The following is a 17,073-nucleotide window of genomic DNA, read 5'->3' on the forward strand; positions in this document are numbered from 1 at the left end:
GTATAAACACTTTCTGGAGGGAATCAGTGAATTAAATCGGGAGTATTCATTGGCATAGCATATAATGAATTCAGTTCTAGATTTGTTGAGTTTGAGGTAAAACTACAGAGCTTTGGTAGCCAGTGATAGTAAAGTTTGGTCAGAGAACAGGATTGGGAATGTTGTTTCAAGATTTATTAGGCCAAAGTATCCTCACATCCTCTATCATTTATTTTCATAGCAACACAATGTATTGTTATCTCCATACACTTATCTCCATTTTGGGAGATTAGAAAGCTGAGGCATAAGGTCTGAGCAAATCTGTCTCCAAAGGATAAGAAATAATGCCTCTCATTTCTAAGTATAATGTTCTTTTTAAAAGCCAAGTTACTATTTATATTTTAAGAAGGAACACATGATGTCTATTAACAGATGATAAAAGAGAAGCAAACTGGGAAATATATTTTGTATCAGGATTACTGCATCTACTGCTGGGCAAAGCTCAGAGGAGTTCTCTTCAACTCTTTTCATCTCTGAATATAACAAACTGAGTTTCTTAATAGATTTTTTTTTTAAGTAGCTCTAAAGGAGACTTTCATGTTAAGAATGAACATAGCTACTACCATGGTTGGATAAGAAGGTGTTTCTCCTCAACTAAAGGCGATTTCTAAGTCTAGAATAACAAAATGTTGCAAGTATCTTGGCCTTCTGTTGAATGTAGTTGATCATTTTATTTATTCAAAAATATTTTTATTGATTTCAGAGAGGGAGGAGAAAGAGACAGAAACATCATTGAGATCATCATTTTATAGGGCTCTAATGCTGCTCTATATCCAGTTAAATAAGAAGGGTGTATGTTTGTGTGTAAAAAGATTTAAGGATTTTCTAGAAGTATACTGAGGGCGGGCAGGGTTGTTGAACATAATCTCTTCAAGACTGACACAGTTCTCTTTTTTTTTTTGCAGGCCTGATTGTTGGCAATGACATCGACAACAGGCTGGCATTTATTTCTGTCCTAACCAGCTACTTTATAACTGTGAATAGTAACTATGCATATTTGTTGGTCAGCCAAACCAAGGAACAAGAGCTATGGCTGTTGAAAAAATCTGTCTGATTCCAGGTTATTTTTCCTGGGTTTCATCATCAGGGACCTCCTTTTCATCTCAACAGTGTGGTACCCTTTACCATTTGATAAAGATTAAGGACATGTTCTTTGGTCAACAGCCAGAACTTAAAATCTGCTGGAATAGAGTCAGAGACCATTTCAACTACAGCTGAGGAAAATGAAATTTCCTTTTTATTTGGTGCCTTGTACAGGGAGCACACTAACTCTTATGGAAACGTGTGAGTAAAAAGAGATTGAGTTTTGTCTACTAGAAACTCATGGTTATGGCGAGTGACCCAACGTGATCAGAGAGGGCAAGAGCCACAAAGGAACTCATGACAGGCTATACCATGTTGCGGAATGGGGGTGTGGGGAATGGAGGTCAAACCTGTATGTTACGGTGGTCCAACCGTATCCGACTCACATGGCTCAGTTTTACGCTCTTTATCATTCTGGTTTTCTTCCCCCTCATTGCTCACTATTATCTCACCACTCTGGATGAGGCTGATGAGGCCGGCAAGAGGATTTTTGGCCCACGGGCTGGTAATGAGCTGTGCGAGGTAAAGCATGTGCTGGATCTTTGCCGAATCCGTGAGTCTGTAAGTGAAGAGCTGTTGCAGCTGGAAGCCAAGCGTCAAGAGCTGAACAGTGAAATTGCCAAGCTGAACCTGAAGATTGAAGCTTGTAAGAAGAGTATTGAAAATGCCAAGCAGGACCTGCTTCAACTTAAGAATGTCATTAGCCAGACTGAGCACTCTTACAAGGAGCTGATGGCCCAAAATCAGCCCAAACTTTCTCTGCCCATCCGATTGCTCCCAGAGAAGGACGATGCTGGCCTTCCTCCCCCAAAGGTCATCCGGGGTTGTCGGCTACACAATTGTTTTGATTATTCTCGCTGCCCTCTCACCTCTGGTTTTCCAGTCTATGTTTATGACAGTGACCAGTTTGCCTTTGGCAGCTACCTGGATCCCTTGGTCAAGCAGGCTTTTCAGGCTACAGTACGAGCCAACATCTATGTTACAGAAAATGCGGATATTGCCTGCCTCTATGTGATATTAGTGGGAGAGATGCAGGAGCCAGTAGTGCTGCGGCCTGCTGAACTTGAGAAGCAGTTGTATTCTCTACCACATTGGCGGACAGATGGACACAACCATGTCATCATCAATCTATCACGGAAGTCAGATACACAGAACTTACTATATAATGTCAGTACTGGCCGTGCCATGGTGGCCCAGTCCACTTTCTATGCTGCCCAGTACAGACCTGGCTTTGACTTGGTAGTATCGCCACTAGTCCATGCCATGTCAGAGCCCAACTTCATGGAAATCCCACCACAGGTGCCAGTTAAACGGAAATATCTCTTCACCTTCCAGGGTGAGAAGATTGAATCACTAAGATCTAGCCTTCAGGAGGCCCGATCCTTTGAAGAAGAAATGGAAGGTGACCCCCCAGCTGACTATGATGATCGTATCATTGCCACCCTAAAAGCTGTACAGGACAGCAAGCTAGATCAGGTCCTGGTAGAATTTACCTGCAAAAACCAGCCTAAACCCAGTCTGCCTACTGAGTGGGCACTGTGTGGGGAGCGGGAGGACCGCTTAGAATTACTGAAGCTTTCCACCTTTGCCCTCATTATCACTCCTGGGGACCCTCACTTGGTTATTTCATCCGGATGTGCAACACGGCTCTTCGAAGCTCTGGAAGTTGGTGCTGTCCCAGTTGTGCTGGGGGAGCAAGTCCAGCTTCCTTACCATGACATGCTGCAGTGGAATGAGGCGGCCCTGGTGGTGCCCAAGCCACGTGTTACTGAGGTTCACTTCCTGTTACGAAGTCTTTCTGATAGTGATCTACTGGCTATGAGGCGGCAAGGCCGCTTTCTCTGGGAGACTTACTTCTCAACCGCTGACAGTATTTTCAGTACCGTGCTGGCTATGATTAGAACTCGAATACAGATCCCAGCTGCTCCCATCCGGGAAGAGGCAGCAGCTGAGATCCCCCATCGTTCAGGCAAGGCGGCTGGAACAGACCCCAACATGGCTGACAATGGGGACCTGGACCTGGGGCCAGTAGAAACTGAGCCGCCCTATGCCTCGCCCAAATACCTCCGCAACTTCACCTTGACTGTCACTGACTTCTACCGCAGCTGGAACTCTGCTCCAGGGCCTTTCCATCTTTTCCCCCACACACCCTTTGACCCTGTGTTACCTTCAGAGGCCAAATTCTTGGGCTCAGGGACTGGATTTCGGCCGATTGGTGGTGGAGCTGGGGGTTCTGGCAAGGAGTTTCAGGCAGCACTTGGAGGCAATGTTCCACGGGAGCAGTTCACAGTTGTGATGTTGACTTATGAGCGGGAGGAAGTGCTTATGAACTCTTTAGAGAGATTGAACGGCCTCCCTTACCTGAACAAGGTAGTGGTGGTGTGGAATTCTCCCAAACTACCATCAGAAGACCTTCTGTGGCCTGACATTGGCGTCCCCATCATGGTAATAGAAAATGAGCAGTTTGTTTTATTGCATGAGATAGTGTTTAACTTCTAATCTCTTTTCTAAATGCATGTATAATATATATACACCTTTTTAACTTACACAGATTTTTCCTCCCCATGATATTTCTGCTTGCTTCTTTTTCAGTCTTTTCAGGCCTTGCCAGTTCCATCTCTGCTACTCCTTAAATCTTCTAAGACTCTCCAAAACTAAAATTGATACTGGCTTCATGAAGGTTTATGAAACCCCTTCAGTTACTCCATAGATTTCTACATCATAACAAAGATGATGAGATTGATGATGAAAAGCTAACCTTTAAGAAGCACTTGTGATCTTGGCAATGTAATTTAGCATTTATAGAACTTATTGCTATTTCATTTCATATCTGTGGAAGCTGAGGCTTAGAGAGATTAATTATTTGGCTCAAAGTCATGATTTGTAATGGAGGGGCTGAGCTTTAGTATGTCTGACTACAGAAGTTACAGTTTTAGTCACCTCCCAAAGGATTTAGGAAGACCTGTGTCATTTATCAGGATATTATAGAAGTCTTTTGGAAGATGAGTCAGGGTTTATATTTGGGAGTTGGCAATCCTGAACGTTTCCTGTAGTCTCTTGTAGGTTCTTTCTCATTCTTTATTTTATTTGTCATGGTTAGGATGCTGTATTTTACAGGAAAAATATAGCCAAATATGCCGGATTGGATTTTAGTTCCGAGTACTTTGTTTATCCACCTTCTAATGTAGATTTGACAATCTAGAAGATTACCCATTTCTCTTAAATGCGAGGCCTTAGAGTAGGTCTTAAGTAAACGTCCAACTACTTATTCTGCAGCATAGGTGCTTTCAAGAAAAAAGGTAGTAAAGACAGGCAGAAGATCTGATCAGGCATGTGTTGCTAGACGGGTAAGAAAATTAATGTAATTTTTAGGAAGAATTTGTCTGGCAGGGAAATGTTTGGGCCAGACCAGTTTTTTAAAAATTTATTTCATTGAGAACTAATTCATGTGAAATACGTTTTTTTCAAGTTCTTTTTTTTTTTTATTCTTTAAAGTATTACATGTCTCCTTTTTCCCCGATTGACCCCCCCCCCCCTCCGGTCCTACCCCCAGGACAAGCCCCCCACTGCCCCAGTGTCCGTGTCCATTGGTTATGTGAAATATTTTCTAAGCAGCAGCATGATATAATAGAAAAGTTTGAGTTTGGAAGTGCTATATAGACCTGGGATTAAATAGTCATTTTGTGATCTTTGATTAATTAACTTCTTTGACTTTAAGGTTAAAGAGGAATAGAAAATAATACAAGTACAGAGTCTAGAAAGATGCCCAATTATTAATTCCTACTTATTCTTTTATGTTGAAGCAGTATGGCTATTCTGCCTGTATTTTGGACAGCTTTAACTTACTAATAAAGGCTTCTTCTTGTGTCCTCTTTATAATTTGCCTTTGTTTCATAGCTATTATTGCCTACTTTCTTCTGTTCAAATCTTTTAAGTTTTCTCTCTTACTAATACTACTGCTGCTACTTGCTTACTACTGCTGCTAATGGTTTCTCGTATTTTAATTGATTTTATAATCTGAGGCTATTCAGAACTGCATAGGGTTCTAAAAATTTTTGATCTCACCCTAGCTGGTTTGGCTCAGTGGATAGAGCGTCAGCCTGTGGACTGAAGGGTCCCCGGTTTGATTCCAGTCAAGGGCACGTACCTCAGTTGCAGGCTCCTCCCTAGCCTGGGCCCTATCAGAGCACGTGCAGGAGGCAACCAATCGATGTGCCTCTCTCACATCAGTGTTTCCTCTCTCTCCGTCTCTCCCTTTCCCACTCTCTAAAAGAACAACAAATAAATTAAAATTTTTGATCCCAGAATTTATCTTGTATATCAAGAAAAGTGTTATAAATGGGGAGACTTCTTTATAGACTTGCACCCATTCACTTTTTTCTTTCTCAGTTACAACTTTTTGAATGTCATTGAAATTAAATAAAAATTGTTTTGTATAAGGTAGATGCTGCTCAAACAGGACAATAAAGCAGCTTTTGTTTTTCATTTTCCTGCGTTTTCTTTGAATTCGATAGGGGTATAGAGAAGCGGATGCCACCCCGTTAACAATGACTGAAATTTGTCAGGGAACTTACCAGAACTAATCCTTTCTTTTAATTCTGGTGGGAAATAAGTAGTCCTCTTTGATTACTGGGCAGCTAGCTTATTGCAATAATACAGTGCCTAGTGGGAAAATGCCAGAAACTTTCTCAAACAAGAAAACAGTTTCAAACTAGAGAATTTTCACTCCATTCCCTAAACATTTTGTCTATGCTTTGTATTAAAGAGAGCTGGGTTTGGGGGCTGCACTTGATTTGCTGAACTCTTGGGAATAGAGCCAGCACTACCCAGGTATTAGGGTTTTTTTGTTTTGTTTTGTTTTTGTTTTTTTTGATGTGTTTGTAAGCAGTTTCTTTCTTTCTTTTTTTTTTTTTTATTGCTTAAAGTATTACAAAGGGTATTACATATGTGTCCATTTTATCCCCCCCCAGGTATTAGGGTTAAGAGAGACTTGCAGCATTGTCTCCTGTGGAAAAAAGGTTCTGTTATGAGGCATCTCAGAGTGGTTTTTCTACCTGAGACGTAGATGTACCCTATCCATTACATTATAATTAGCAGGTCTTCTTTAAAATTAGCAGCGGGTGGTTCCCAGGCAGCCTCTCATATTTCAGTCTTTCAGGGAAAATGATTTAAAATGAGCATATTGGCTGCATGAATCAACCCAGGAACCCACATGCCATTTCAGAAAATGCTGAACAATTTGTGCTTCTCTTATGCTCAGATTCCCATCTAAGCACTTGGGACAAAAGCTAGATATTTGTTGGCAAGAAATTCATTGAGCTCTAGGTGTTTGAGTAGAGGGAGATTGTCTTAGGGGTACCTGCTGGGATTTATATATTAAAATCCTTCATTCTTTCCTATTATTTACATGACAAAGGGGGAACTAAGTCAGATCTGGCTTGGAATAAATATGTTATTCATGGACACCATTCCTGGTCCCTCCTGCCCCAAATGCGTTATGTAAAGACAATTTCAGTTCAAATGGGATAGGGCCTGGGCAAGGTGACAGGATTCCACCCACAGAGATGGGGTAGTGTCACCAGTTGAAGTAGATCTTTCATGTGAATGGTGTGGGGCTTCTGAGCAGAGGTGGTAATGGTGGGTGACTGCTCTTTCTCTGTCTCTTGCCTATTTTGTAAAGAGTTGAATCAGATTCCTTAGCTCCTGGAGAGTTACAACAAAGAATACTTGATGGAAGTCAAATGGAGAGTAGTATTGTGCCAAGGTTTTGAAGGCTAGTCTTGAGAAAAAAAAACACACACACAAAAAAACCCCTTAATATCTGGGGATCACCACTTTCATGCACTTTTTTAAAAAAATGGTAGCTGTGGTTCCACTGTTTCTAGGCCACCATTGTTTCTGATGCTATATAAGTTGTGTTTCAGATTTTTGTTTTTCTATATAATGTGCTGTTTTTCTCTGGTTGCTTTTAAGATTTTTTTTTTCCTTGTATTTGGTTTTTAACAGTGTGAGTGTGATGTGCCTTAGCATAGTTTCCTTTGATTTTTATTCAGATTGGGGTTCACTAAGCTTGAATTTGTCCACTTATGTTTCTCATCATATTTTGGTGAAATTTTATTATTTATTTAGATATTTTTTCCTGCCCCATTCTATCCTCTTCTTTGGGGGCTTCATTATATGTATATTAGACATTTTATATTGTTCCACAATTCTCAGTGGTTCTATTCATTTCTTTAAAATACTTTTTTTCTCTTTTTTAGTTTTGATAATTTCTATTAATCCATCATCCAGGGCACAGATTTTTGTGTCCACTGTTAATCTCATCAGGTAAGATAGTCCAGTAGATTTAAATTTCAAATACTGTATTTTGTAGTTCCCACATTTCCATGTTTTTAAAATAATAGTTTGTTTTTCTGCTAAGATTTCCTGTCTTTTCCCCATTCTGAGTATACTTTACTTCATTGAGTATAAATAATGATAACTACTTTGACATCTTTGTCTACTATAACTAATTCAATCATGAGTTATTTGGGGATTTGTTTTAATTGATTTTTTTTCTTGAGGACCGGGTCATGTTTTTCTGGTTCTTTGTACTTTAAACAACTTTATATTGTGAATGTTATGTTGTGGAGACTTTGGATTTTGTTTTGTTTCTCTGAAAGTGTTGATATTTTAGTTTTAGTAGGCAATTAATTTAGACTTTAGCTGGTCTGCTTACAAATAGTACCAAGCATGCATGGTTTTGGTGTGGACCAGAGACTGGGTAATTTATATCCAGTTGGAGCTCCTCCTGTTTGGCTCACTCCTTTCTGGACCTACTTTCTTCCCAGGAGCTGTGGTTGCCCCAAACTTTTCCCTCTTATTCTTCAGACCAGAAAGACTTGGGTATCATATGTGAGTTTAAGCTGCTCTGCATGGTGTCCACTCTGGCCTACTCTCAGGGTAAAAGCAATAATGTTATCCCCATGTTGGTAATTCCTTCCTAAATTTCAGCTCCCCTCTATAATTTGTCACCGCCATTCATTGTTCTAGTACCTTCAGGTACTTGTTTTTTTGGTATTTTTTCCCAGAGTTTGTAGTTACCATCTGTAGGATGATTGGGTCTGGCAGGAGCCTGTTCAGCATTCCTGGAAGCAGAAACCTCCAAGTGATCCCTTGTGGAGTCATAGTCTCACCCAAAATTTTGATTTGAGTTATTACTTTATTCTGACCAATTAACACAACTTCCACACTCTGCTGGATATTCTGGAAAATAGCAATAAATAGGGTTGCCTTGTTGGAGCATTTTATGGAAATGAAAACACCAGAATCTGTCCTCTTTGAGTTTTAAAACTCGGGTTGTTATGGAAGGGGACATCTTCCAGTTATGAACGTTATTTTCTTGCTCACTCAAAACATTGCCCATCTTCACACTGTACACTCATTTCTCAGCTTTGTGACAGCCAGTGCCTTGATTTTTAATTTTTATTTCTTTTCTCCATAAAGGGTATAGCTGATTTACACAGGTGCCTGGGAAGGCCTCTTTGAAGAGGTGACATTTGAGCAGAAGCTTGAATGAAGTGAGAGAATGGGCCATGTAAATTCTAAAATCTGGAGGAACATACAGAGAATGGCAAGTGCAAGAAGCTTGTCATGTTCAAGACATGGCAAGAATACTTTGGGTGTCTAGGGTAGGGTGATTAAGGGGAGAGTTTGAAAGAAGTTTGGAGAAGTAGAGAGCAGCACATGTAAGATGATATTGGCCATGGTAAGGAATCTAGATTTTATTTCATGTATGTGAGGGTGCCATTGGAGGGTTTTAGTAAATGATATATGTGGGGCTATGGGGAAAAGAGCAGAAACAATTCAAAGGCTATTGCAGTAGCCTAGGTGAGGGGTGCTGGCAGCTGGGACCATCGCAGTAGTGGTAGAGGTGGTGACTTCAGCGATAAGAATATGGCACCTCCTAGTAGACTCTAAAGTCTCTGTGGAAGTAGTAAGGCTACAATGCACAATTTTCCCCCCAAATGAAAACTATAGAGATATGAAATTTTTTTTCACTGCCCCTTTCCCTTTTTTTCAGCCCTTAATAGTAGAATTCAAAAAGGAGAGTTCCATTTGGGGAATTTGATGTCATGCCAGGGTAGTGATTTTAATACTATTTCCCTAATAGTCTACTTAGGGAAAAGGAGAAAGACTGGAAGGGAAACTGGCTATGTAGTAAACTTGTTGTCATTAATATTCAGTGTTGAGCCTCTGCCAATTAGGTTGTGAAAGGTTTTACTTCTGACTAGACCTCAGGCAAGAGTAGAGAATTCAAAAGTCTCATTTCTTAGAAAGTTGATAGGCTTTATTTTATTTATTTATTTTTAAAATATATTTTATTGATTTCAGAGAGGAAAGAAGAGGAGAGTTAGAAACATCAATGATGAGAGAGAATCATTAATCGGCTGCCTCCTGCATGCCCCCAAGCCGGGACTGAGCCTGAAACCTGGGCATATGCTCTTGACTGGAATCAAACCCAGGACCCTTCAGTCCGCAGGCCGACGCTCTATCCACTGAGCAAAACTGGCTAGGGCATTTGCTTTATTTTTTTATCTGTGCCCGTTCTTTAAAAACATTCCTTGAATATATCAGATGATAATTTTCTAAAATTATGATTTCTGAGCAAAGCTAAGACGAAAAGCCTTGTCCAATTTCTTAGGTCCAAGATTGTAAAAACTTCTTGGACTACCAGACTTCACTAAATATTGGTGTATCTGGGTGTGTGTAAGATAATATTTTATTTAATAGCTTGGTGGCTAATGCTATGGCTCTCTTTTTCTGTTTAAGCATGTAAAAGAAAGCTACTAGAAATTAGAAATTAGTAGCAAAAATTCTAGATGTATAAAGGAATTGCTGAAGTCAAGTTGTGTAAATGATTTACTAATTGCAGCAAATCAATCTTTAGGTAATGTCTCCCTCTCTTAGTTTATATATTCTCTTTTTACTAATTCAAAGTTAAGAGTAGGGAGACTGAGCCCTAGCTGGTTTGGCTTAGTGGATAGAGCGCCGGCCTGCGGACTGAGGGTTCCCGGGTTCGATTCCAGTCAAGGACATGTACCTTGGTTGCGGGCACATCCCCAGTGGGGAGTGTGCAGGAGGCAGCTGATCGATGTTTCTCTCTCATCGATGTTTCTAACTCTCTATCCCTCTCCCTTCCTCTCTGTAAAAAATCAATAAAATATATATATATATAAAAAGAGTAGGGAGACTGAGAATTGTATTGTTTTAGACCACTTGACTAATTAATACCTAAATTAGAACTTAGGTGTTAGGACTTCTGACTTCTGACCATAGTTCAGTGGGTATTTTTCTGTTTTCAGCCAGATCAAATTTTCTTGGAAAGGCGTGCGCACGCTTGCTCCCCCCCCCCCCCCCCACACACACACATACATACATCACATATGTATACTTAAATAAAGTGTTTACAAATTAGGAAGAGGTTATACTAATCTCATGTTATAATAACTACAATGCATTCTCTCATTTGATGGTGAACCTAACCTATCCTGTTTTTACCTACAATTTTATGGGGATCATTGCCAACTTTTTCTCATAAGTTCAGCAGACTTATCTTATAATCTAAAACGTACTTATAATCCAAATTTAAACTAAGTTATAAATGGAAAACCAATTCACAGTATTATCTTCTTATTCCTTTCCCTTCTATCTTTGCATTTCCTAACTTTTTGCTCCCACAATTTCATTGAATGAATGAATCTCTTGAAAAACTGAGAAGTTTTAGTGCTCCTTTTTCAGTTGTTTTCTCTCTGTGGATCACCTCCCATCCAATCGCCTCAAACTCTATTTCACATACCTTACAAGTAAGCACATGTGATGATGTGCTTCTACCTAGACCTCATTTTCTTGATTATCAAGCTCTATGGTGGGTTACTTCTTTAAGTTAGAGGAAAGGATAGGATGGAAGACAAAATTGTAGCTGTTTACCTTTATTGCCTGTAAGATAAGTTTCATTCTCAGCAGTGGATTCATTACCATTATGTGTGTGTATTGATTGCATGACTGGAGATTTGGTTTGACTGGGCAAAATTTGACCTTAAAGAGAAAAAAGGACATTGTAAGTATATTTAAATTGCTGAATTTAGTAGGTGGCGTTTGTGTTTGTATGGTTTTATATTTTTCACATACATTTTCTAATTTTATTGCTTCTCAGGTATATTCTACATTTTTGTGTTTTCTGTCTGAGGTCTACTTTATGACTAGGGTTAATTCACTTAATCTCTTCATGTTCTATTTTTCTTGCCTACCTAGACCTACTTATGACTAATTATGAGCTGCTTTCATTTAGGTGGTTCCTCCATTTGAATCCAAATTCATTCTGCTTCACTTGAGCAACTAACTCTCTCTAAATTGTTGAAATGTTCATTTGTTCTTGATACATTTCCATCCCTTGCATATTAAGAGATCTTTGCTAATTGGGAATCAGATTTATCATGGTAGTTAATTTATGATGTGAATTGATACTTTGCTAATTAATGTAGATTGTTGATTCTGTTTGGATTTAGAACTTAAATGCCTTGTAACATACTAGGAGAAAGGACCCTGTTAGAGTAGTAGTTATTTTATTATTCAGAAACTCCAGAATTCCTCAAGACCAAGTTGAATGTTAACTGAAGTTACTAATTTCTTGATCTTGCATATACTTGTATACATTTGCATATGGTAGGGTTCTTGGCCATGATTGCTGTACTGGTCCATTGTGATGAGAAGAAAGGTACAATGAGAAAATCAAGGCTTTTATGACTGATAGTTAAACAGAAGAACTAGTGAAGCATCATCTGGGAGCATTGCACATGAAACAAAAAAGTGAATGTTAGTGAGCATTGCTCCTGACTTGATTGTTCTAGGTTGATGGATTTTTTGCTGTAGAAAACTAGACTCAATTCTAAGAGGTGTCAGTATATTGAATGTTTATGGTTTTTATATATAAACTTCTCAAGTCTTTATTTCACATTCTGAAAATAGAATGTGCAGGGCTAAATTAGGTACTGCTTCCTACTCATTCATTAATTCATCCATTCATTCATTCACTTATAGAACATTTGTTGAACATCTGTGTGCCAGGCACTGTGTTGTATACATTCTGGTCAGTGTTACACCAGTAGTTATATTAGTAACTTGAAGATAAGTCTTTGTGGTCACATTACTAAGGTGTAATCATAGGCATTGTTAAGGAAGAGGAGCATTGTTTTCAGTAGAAATAAAACATTAACAAAAATGAGAATATTTCCTAAACATGATATACTACTTTGGCTTATCTTTCTGATTACTCATTTCTTTAACATTCTGATGGCTATTCTTAAACAGCCACTAATGCTGATTTGTATGTCTGCATTACAGATATTTGAGTCTTTTTGTCCTTCTGATTTTGGTGCCAGAATGGATAATGGTGGTTTGCTGATCTTTTTCTAGCCTTTAAGTACTATAGCTTTGAAGTAAAATTGTTAGAAGAAAGCACCCCTCCCTCCCCCACCCCCCCGCCCCCGCTTTACTAGTAATTTCAGTTTGTATTTGCAGAGTTTGTAAGGCTAGAACTCTCTTTTTTGTTATGGGGGAAAGGTGACTGTCCTTAAATCATGAGCTACATTTATTCTTGGAAGTTTGCTTTGCTGTCTCCTGGTGGTTGACTATAAATTAGGGTGTCTTAGCAGTGGCACCAGAGACTTGTGGGCTGTATAATTCTTTGTTGTGTGGGGCTGTCCTGTGCTTTGTAGGATTTAGCAGCATTCCTGGCCTCTTCCCACTGAATGTAAATAGCTCACCTCCCCGCTGCCACGGTTGTGATAACCAGAAATGTCCACAGATCCTGTCACACGTCCAGTGTGAGGTAGAAATCACTGCTAGTCGAGAACCACTGCTCTGAATTCTTAAAGTAGACATAGTGACCACAGTTGTTTGTGAGCTAACCACAGTAAGTTGCTGCAGTACTTGATGTTGTGTTTCTGTGAATCCTTAAAGCTTTTTTGTTGTTGTTCTGATGGCTATTGCTTCACTTCCCTAATCCTGAAAGTTGCTGTCATCCAGCCCAGAGAAGTTGTGCCAGGACAAGCACTGTATGTATTCCTGGAACCCATAGCAGTTGTTCTAATGGAGTTTAATAAGCTTGCTCAATAGCTGGATGTGAAATCTCGGACAAAACACTTTGGTATTAGACCTAAGTCTTCCAAAGGACAGACAGGTCCTCTTGATTTGATTTACCTTGTAAATTGGACTAAAAAACTGGATACACTCTAGGTAGCACATCACGATCATTTTAGGTTTTTGTTGTTTCTTGCTTTTAGATTAAGAATTAGGTTGTTTGCTTTGCCCAGTGGTCGGCAAACTCATTAGTCAACAGAGCCAAGTATCAACAGTACAACGATTGAGATTTCTTTTGAGAGCCAAATTTTTTAAACTTAAACTATATAGGTAGGTACAGTGTTATTAACTTAATTAGGGTACTCCTAAGGCTTAGGAAGAGCCACACTCAAGGGTCCAAAAAGCCGCATGTGGCTCGTGAGCTGCAGTTTGCCGACCACGGCCTTAGCTGGTTTGGCTCAGTGGATAGAGCGTCGCCCTGTGGACTCAAGGGTCCCAGGTTCGATTCCGGTCCGGGGCATGTACCTTGGTTGCGGGCACATCCCCAGTGGGTGGTGTGCAGGAGGCAGCTGATCGATGTTTCTATCTCATCGATGTTTCTGATTCTTTATCCCTTTCCCTTCTTCTCTGTAAAAAATCAATAAAATATATTTTAAAAAAAGAATTAGGTTGTTCATAGGATTGCCAAGTTTGGCTGGTAAACAACTTCAGTTTTTGCATACAACATGGTGCTGTGTTGATTTAGCAAAAGGCTGCTTATTTAAATGTTTGCACAGCTAGTAAGCGGTGGAATTGGGATATGAACTCAAGCTTTTCTGATTAACTCCAAAGCCAGGCTTTTAAAATCCTCTGTACCAGCACCTTTCAAAACTTAATGTGCATAGGAGTCACCTGGGGATTTTGTTAAACTGTAGGTTCTGACTTGGTAGTTTTGGGGATAGGCCTGCAGTTCTGCATTTTAACAGAGTGCCAGGTGATGCCCGCCTTGTTGGTCTTTGAATCACACCTGAGTACTGAAGCTCTGTGCTATGTTCCTGGGTTACTAATTTTGCTGTAGCTAATCCTCCTGGTGATTAACCCACAAAATTGTTAATAGAAAGTGGCATAGAAAGAATTGGATTTTTCAATCATTTTTTCTTCATTTTAAGGTATCTGTATTCTCTACTGGATTTTAAGCTGTGTTTATTCATTGCTAGAGTTGAGGGGAGCTTTGTTCATCTGAACCTGCAGAATTCCAGTTCTGTATTTAAGTGAATAGTAGGCATGTAAATAAAATGAATGATCTGAGCAAGGGTAGTTTGTTGGGGGCGTTTGTGTGAACAACTACTGTACATAGTCCATTGATTCTAAGGTAGATGTTATTTTACATTTTAACATTCTGAACTCAGGTGTGTCTTAAGATAGATGATGTTTCACCATTGCCACGCTTGGTTTTTGGCTTCTGCTACTTCTGGCCACCTTCCCATTCCCCGCAGAATGGAGCCTGGCAGCTACTGCACTGTGTACTTGGCTGTCTCCCCCTCCTTTTTCCCCTGATTCAGGCTTCAGTGCCTTTGTTCTGTCACTGCTGTATCTGAGCCTGGGATTCTGGGCTACAAGCTCAGGGGTTTTTAAACTGGTCAAATGTGCTGTAGGGCAAGATGGATTTCTGTGTCTGTTGCTTAGCTCTGACATCTGTTCTATGGAGTAGCAAATCTATTACAGGTTCTTCCTTGTCTTGACTTGAGAGAAACTCATCTGGGGCTGAGGCAGTCTTAAAAAGCTCTTTAATAAAGTAAACATATAAACTATTTCATGAGCTTTCTTATTTAGCAGCATTTTTCTTTCTTGATGCTACAGAAATTAATAATGCATTTGCCTTGGGGCTTTGGTTTAACGAGATTTATAAATATATGATTAGCAGAAAAAGACTAATTTGGAGTTAGAAGGTAGGAGAGTCTCGCTCTGTCACTTGCTAATTGTCCATGTATAAAGTGAGAGGTGGACCGGATGATCTCTGAGGTCCTTCTCCCTCTCAACTAATTGGATTCTGAGTGTGCTAGAATGCATTAATTGAATTAATTGAAGTATGAGGGCTTTGTTTTAAGAATATAGAAGTGATTAATTTTGACAAGGGGAGGGTAGTGACAGGAACCCTCTGAGCTGGGTCTCCAGGGAGAGAATAATTTTGGTAGAAAAACAGGAGAAAGAATATTTTAAGCTGAAGAAACAATACTCGTGAGGTTATGGAAATACCTTTGCAATCATTTGTAAACCTTTAGACCCTGAATATAATTACATTCATCATGGTAGGTAGAAGTTATCCTCAGTACAGGTAAAACATTCTGTTTAGAATAAGATGACCCATCCTGGCTTTCTAAAAAGATCACCTCCCAAGAAGCTCGCTTTGTTTCTGGTTTTTGAAAATAATACTATGGTTTAGTATTAGTTGGATTAATTAGAAATAGATACCATAAAAATAAGATGAGCTGTCAAAGACTAAGAATGGTCATCCTTGTTTATTTGCATATTATGGGACAAGGTGAATAACAAAGCTACTTACATTGTGGTAAACTATGCTTATCTGACATAGGGCTTAAATATAATTTTTAAAAATTATAATGTAGTTCTGTTTGGGCACAAATCTTTGTTTTATGAAGAAAATACTGCTTTGCACATATGGGTCACTTTGGATAGAGATTGCTTGCATTGGGATTTGCTGTGTACACAGAAACTGTTAGTTTTACTGAATTTAGTTACACCTTGAAAGAAAAAGCTTTTGTATGTGTACTCAGTGTTGCAGGTAGAAATTGCACAGGTGAAGTAATTCACCTCAGTAAGATAGGCAATCCTGTTTTTTTAAATACCAAAAAAGGCCTTAAAATTGGTCAGAAATGACATAGACTCAAGAGGTTTCTGAGTTTGGTTTTAAAGTTTAGGAGCAAAACGGGGTTTTCCAGATCAGGGAATAAGATCTCAGTTCGGCTCTGCCACCTTGTGTTCTCTTGGGAAAGTTATTTTTTATTTCCTTAGAATGTGTTTAATCACATGTGTGAAATAATCCTCAGCTTTAGCTTGTTTCACCAGGAAATTAGTTAGCAAATAAATAGGGCTTAAAATGTGTACTCCTCATTATTATAAGGCAGTTTTTATCCCTGAAAGTCATATGCTAGATTATACAAGTGGTAGGTAACCAGACAAAATTTCTCAATAAATTTAGCCAGTTTCCTTTGACCTAAGGGCAGTTTTGGTTTTGCATTCTGTAATGTGGCATTGATCGTTAGTGTTTTTCCTTCCTTTTTACAGGTGGTCCGTACTGAGAAGAACAGTTTGAATAATCGATTCTTGCCCTGGAATGAAATTGAGACAGAGGCCATCCTGTCTATTGATGATGATGCTCATCTCCGGCATGATGAAATCATGTTTGGGTTTCGGTGAGGAGCTGATTTTCAATCAAGAAACATTTTCATTTGCAAGTGAAAGATAACCAAGTCAGCCCTAGCTGGTTTGGCTCAGTGGATAGAGTGTCGGCTTGTGGACCGGAGGGTCCCAGGTTTGATTCCGGCCAATTGCACATGCCTGGGTTGCGGGCTCGATCCCCAGTAGGGGGCATGCAAGAGGCAGCCAATCAATGATTCTCTTGCATCATTGATGTTTCTCTTTCTCTCTCTCTCCCTCTCCCTTCCTCTCTAAAATCAATAAAATATATTTTTTTAAAAAAGAAACATAGCCCTGGCCGGTTTGGCTCAGTGGATGGAGCGTCGGCCTGTGAACTGAAAGGTCCCAGGTTCGATTCCGGTCAAGGGCATGTACCTTGGTTGCGGGCACATCCCCAGTAGGAGGTGTGCAGGA

The 17,073-nt window shown here is 39.5% G+C and overlaps 1 protein-coding gene across 1 annotated transcript in view; it reads left to right on the plus strand.

The window, feature by feature from the left end:
- Nucleotides 1-1,419: 1,419 nt before the first annotated feature.
- Nucleotides 1,420-17,073, plus strand: part of EXTL3 (exostosin like glycosyltransferase 3) — a gene marked incomplete at its 5' end in the record, with an annotated part of 37,231 nt that continues 21,577 nt past the window's right edge. Inside the window, 2 exons of the mRNA XM_081091006.1 lie at nt 1,420-3,567; nt 16,528-16,655. Of these exons, the coding sequence (XP_080947132.1) occupies nt 1,420-3,567; nt 16,528-16,655 (2,276 nt within the window). The remainder of the gene's footprint in view (nt 3,568-16,527; nt 16,656-17,073) is intronic.

This window comes from Myotis nattereri (genome assembly GCF_964212035.1).
Source record: "Myotis nattereri genome assembly, chromosome: 5".
In the NCBI taxonomy this organism is placed as follows: Eukaryota; Metazoa; Chordata; class Mammalia; order Chiroptera; family Vespertilionidae; genus Myotis; species Myotis nattereri.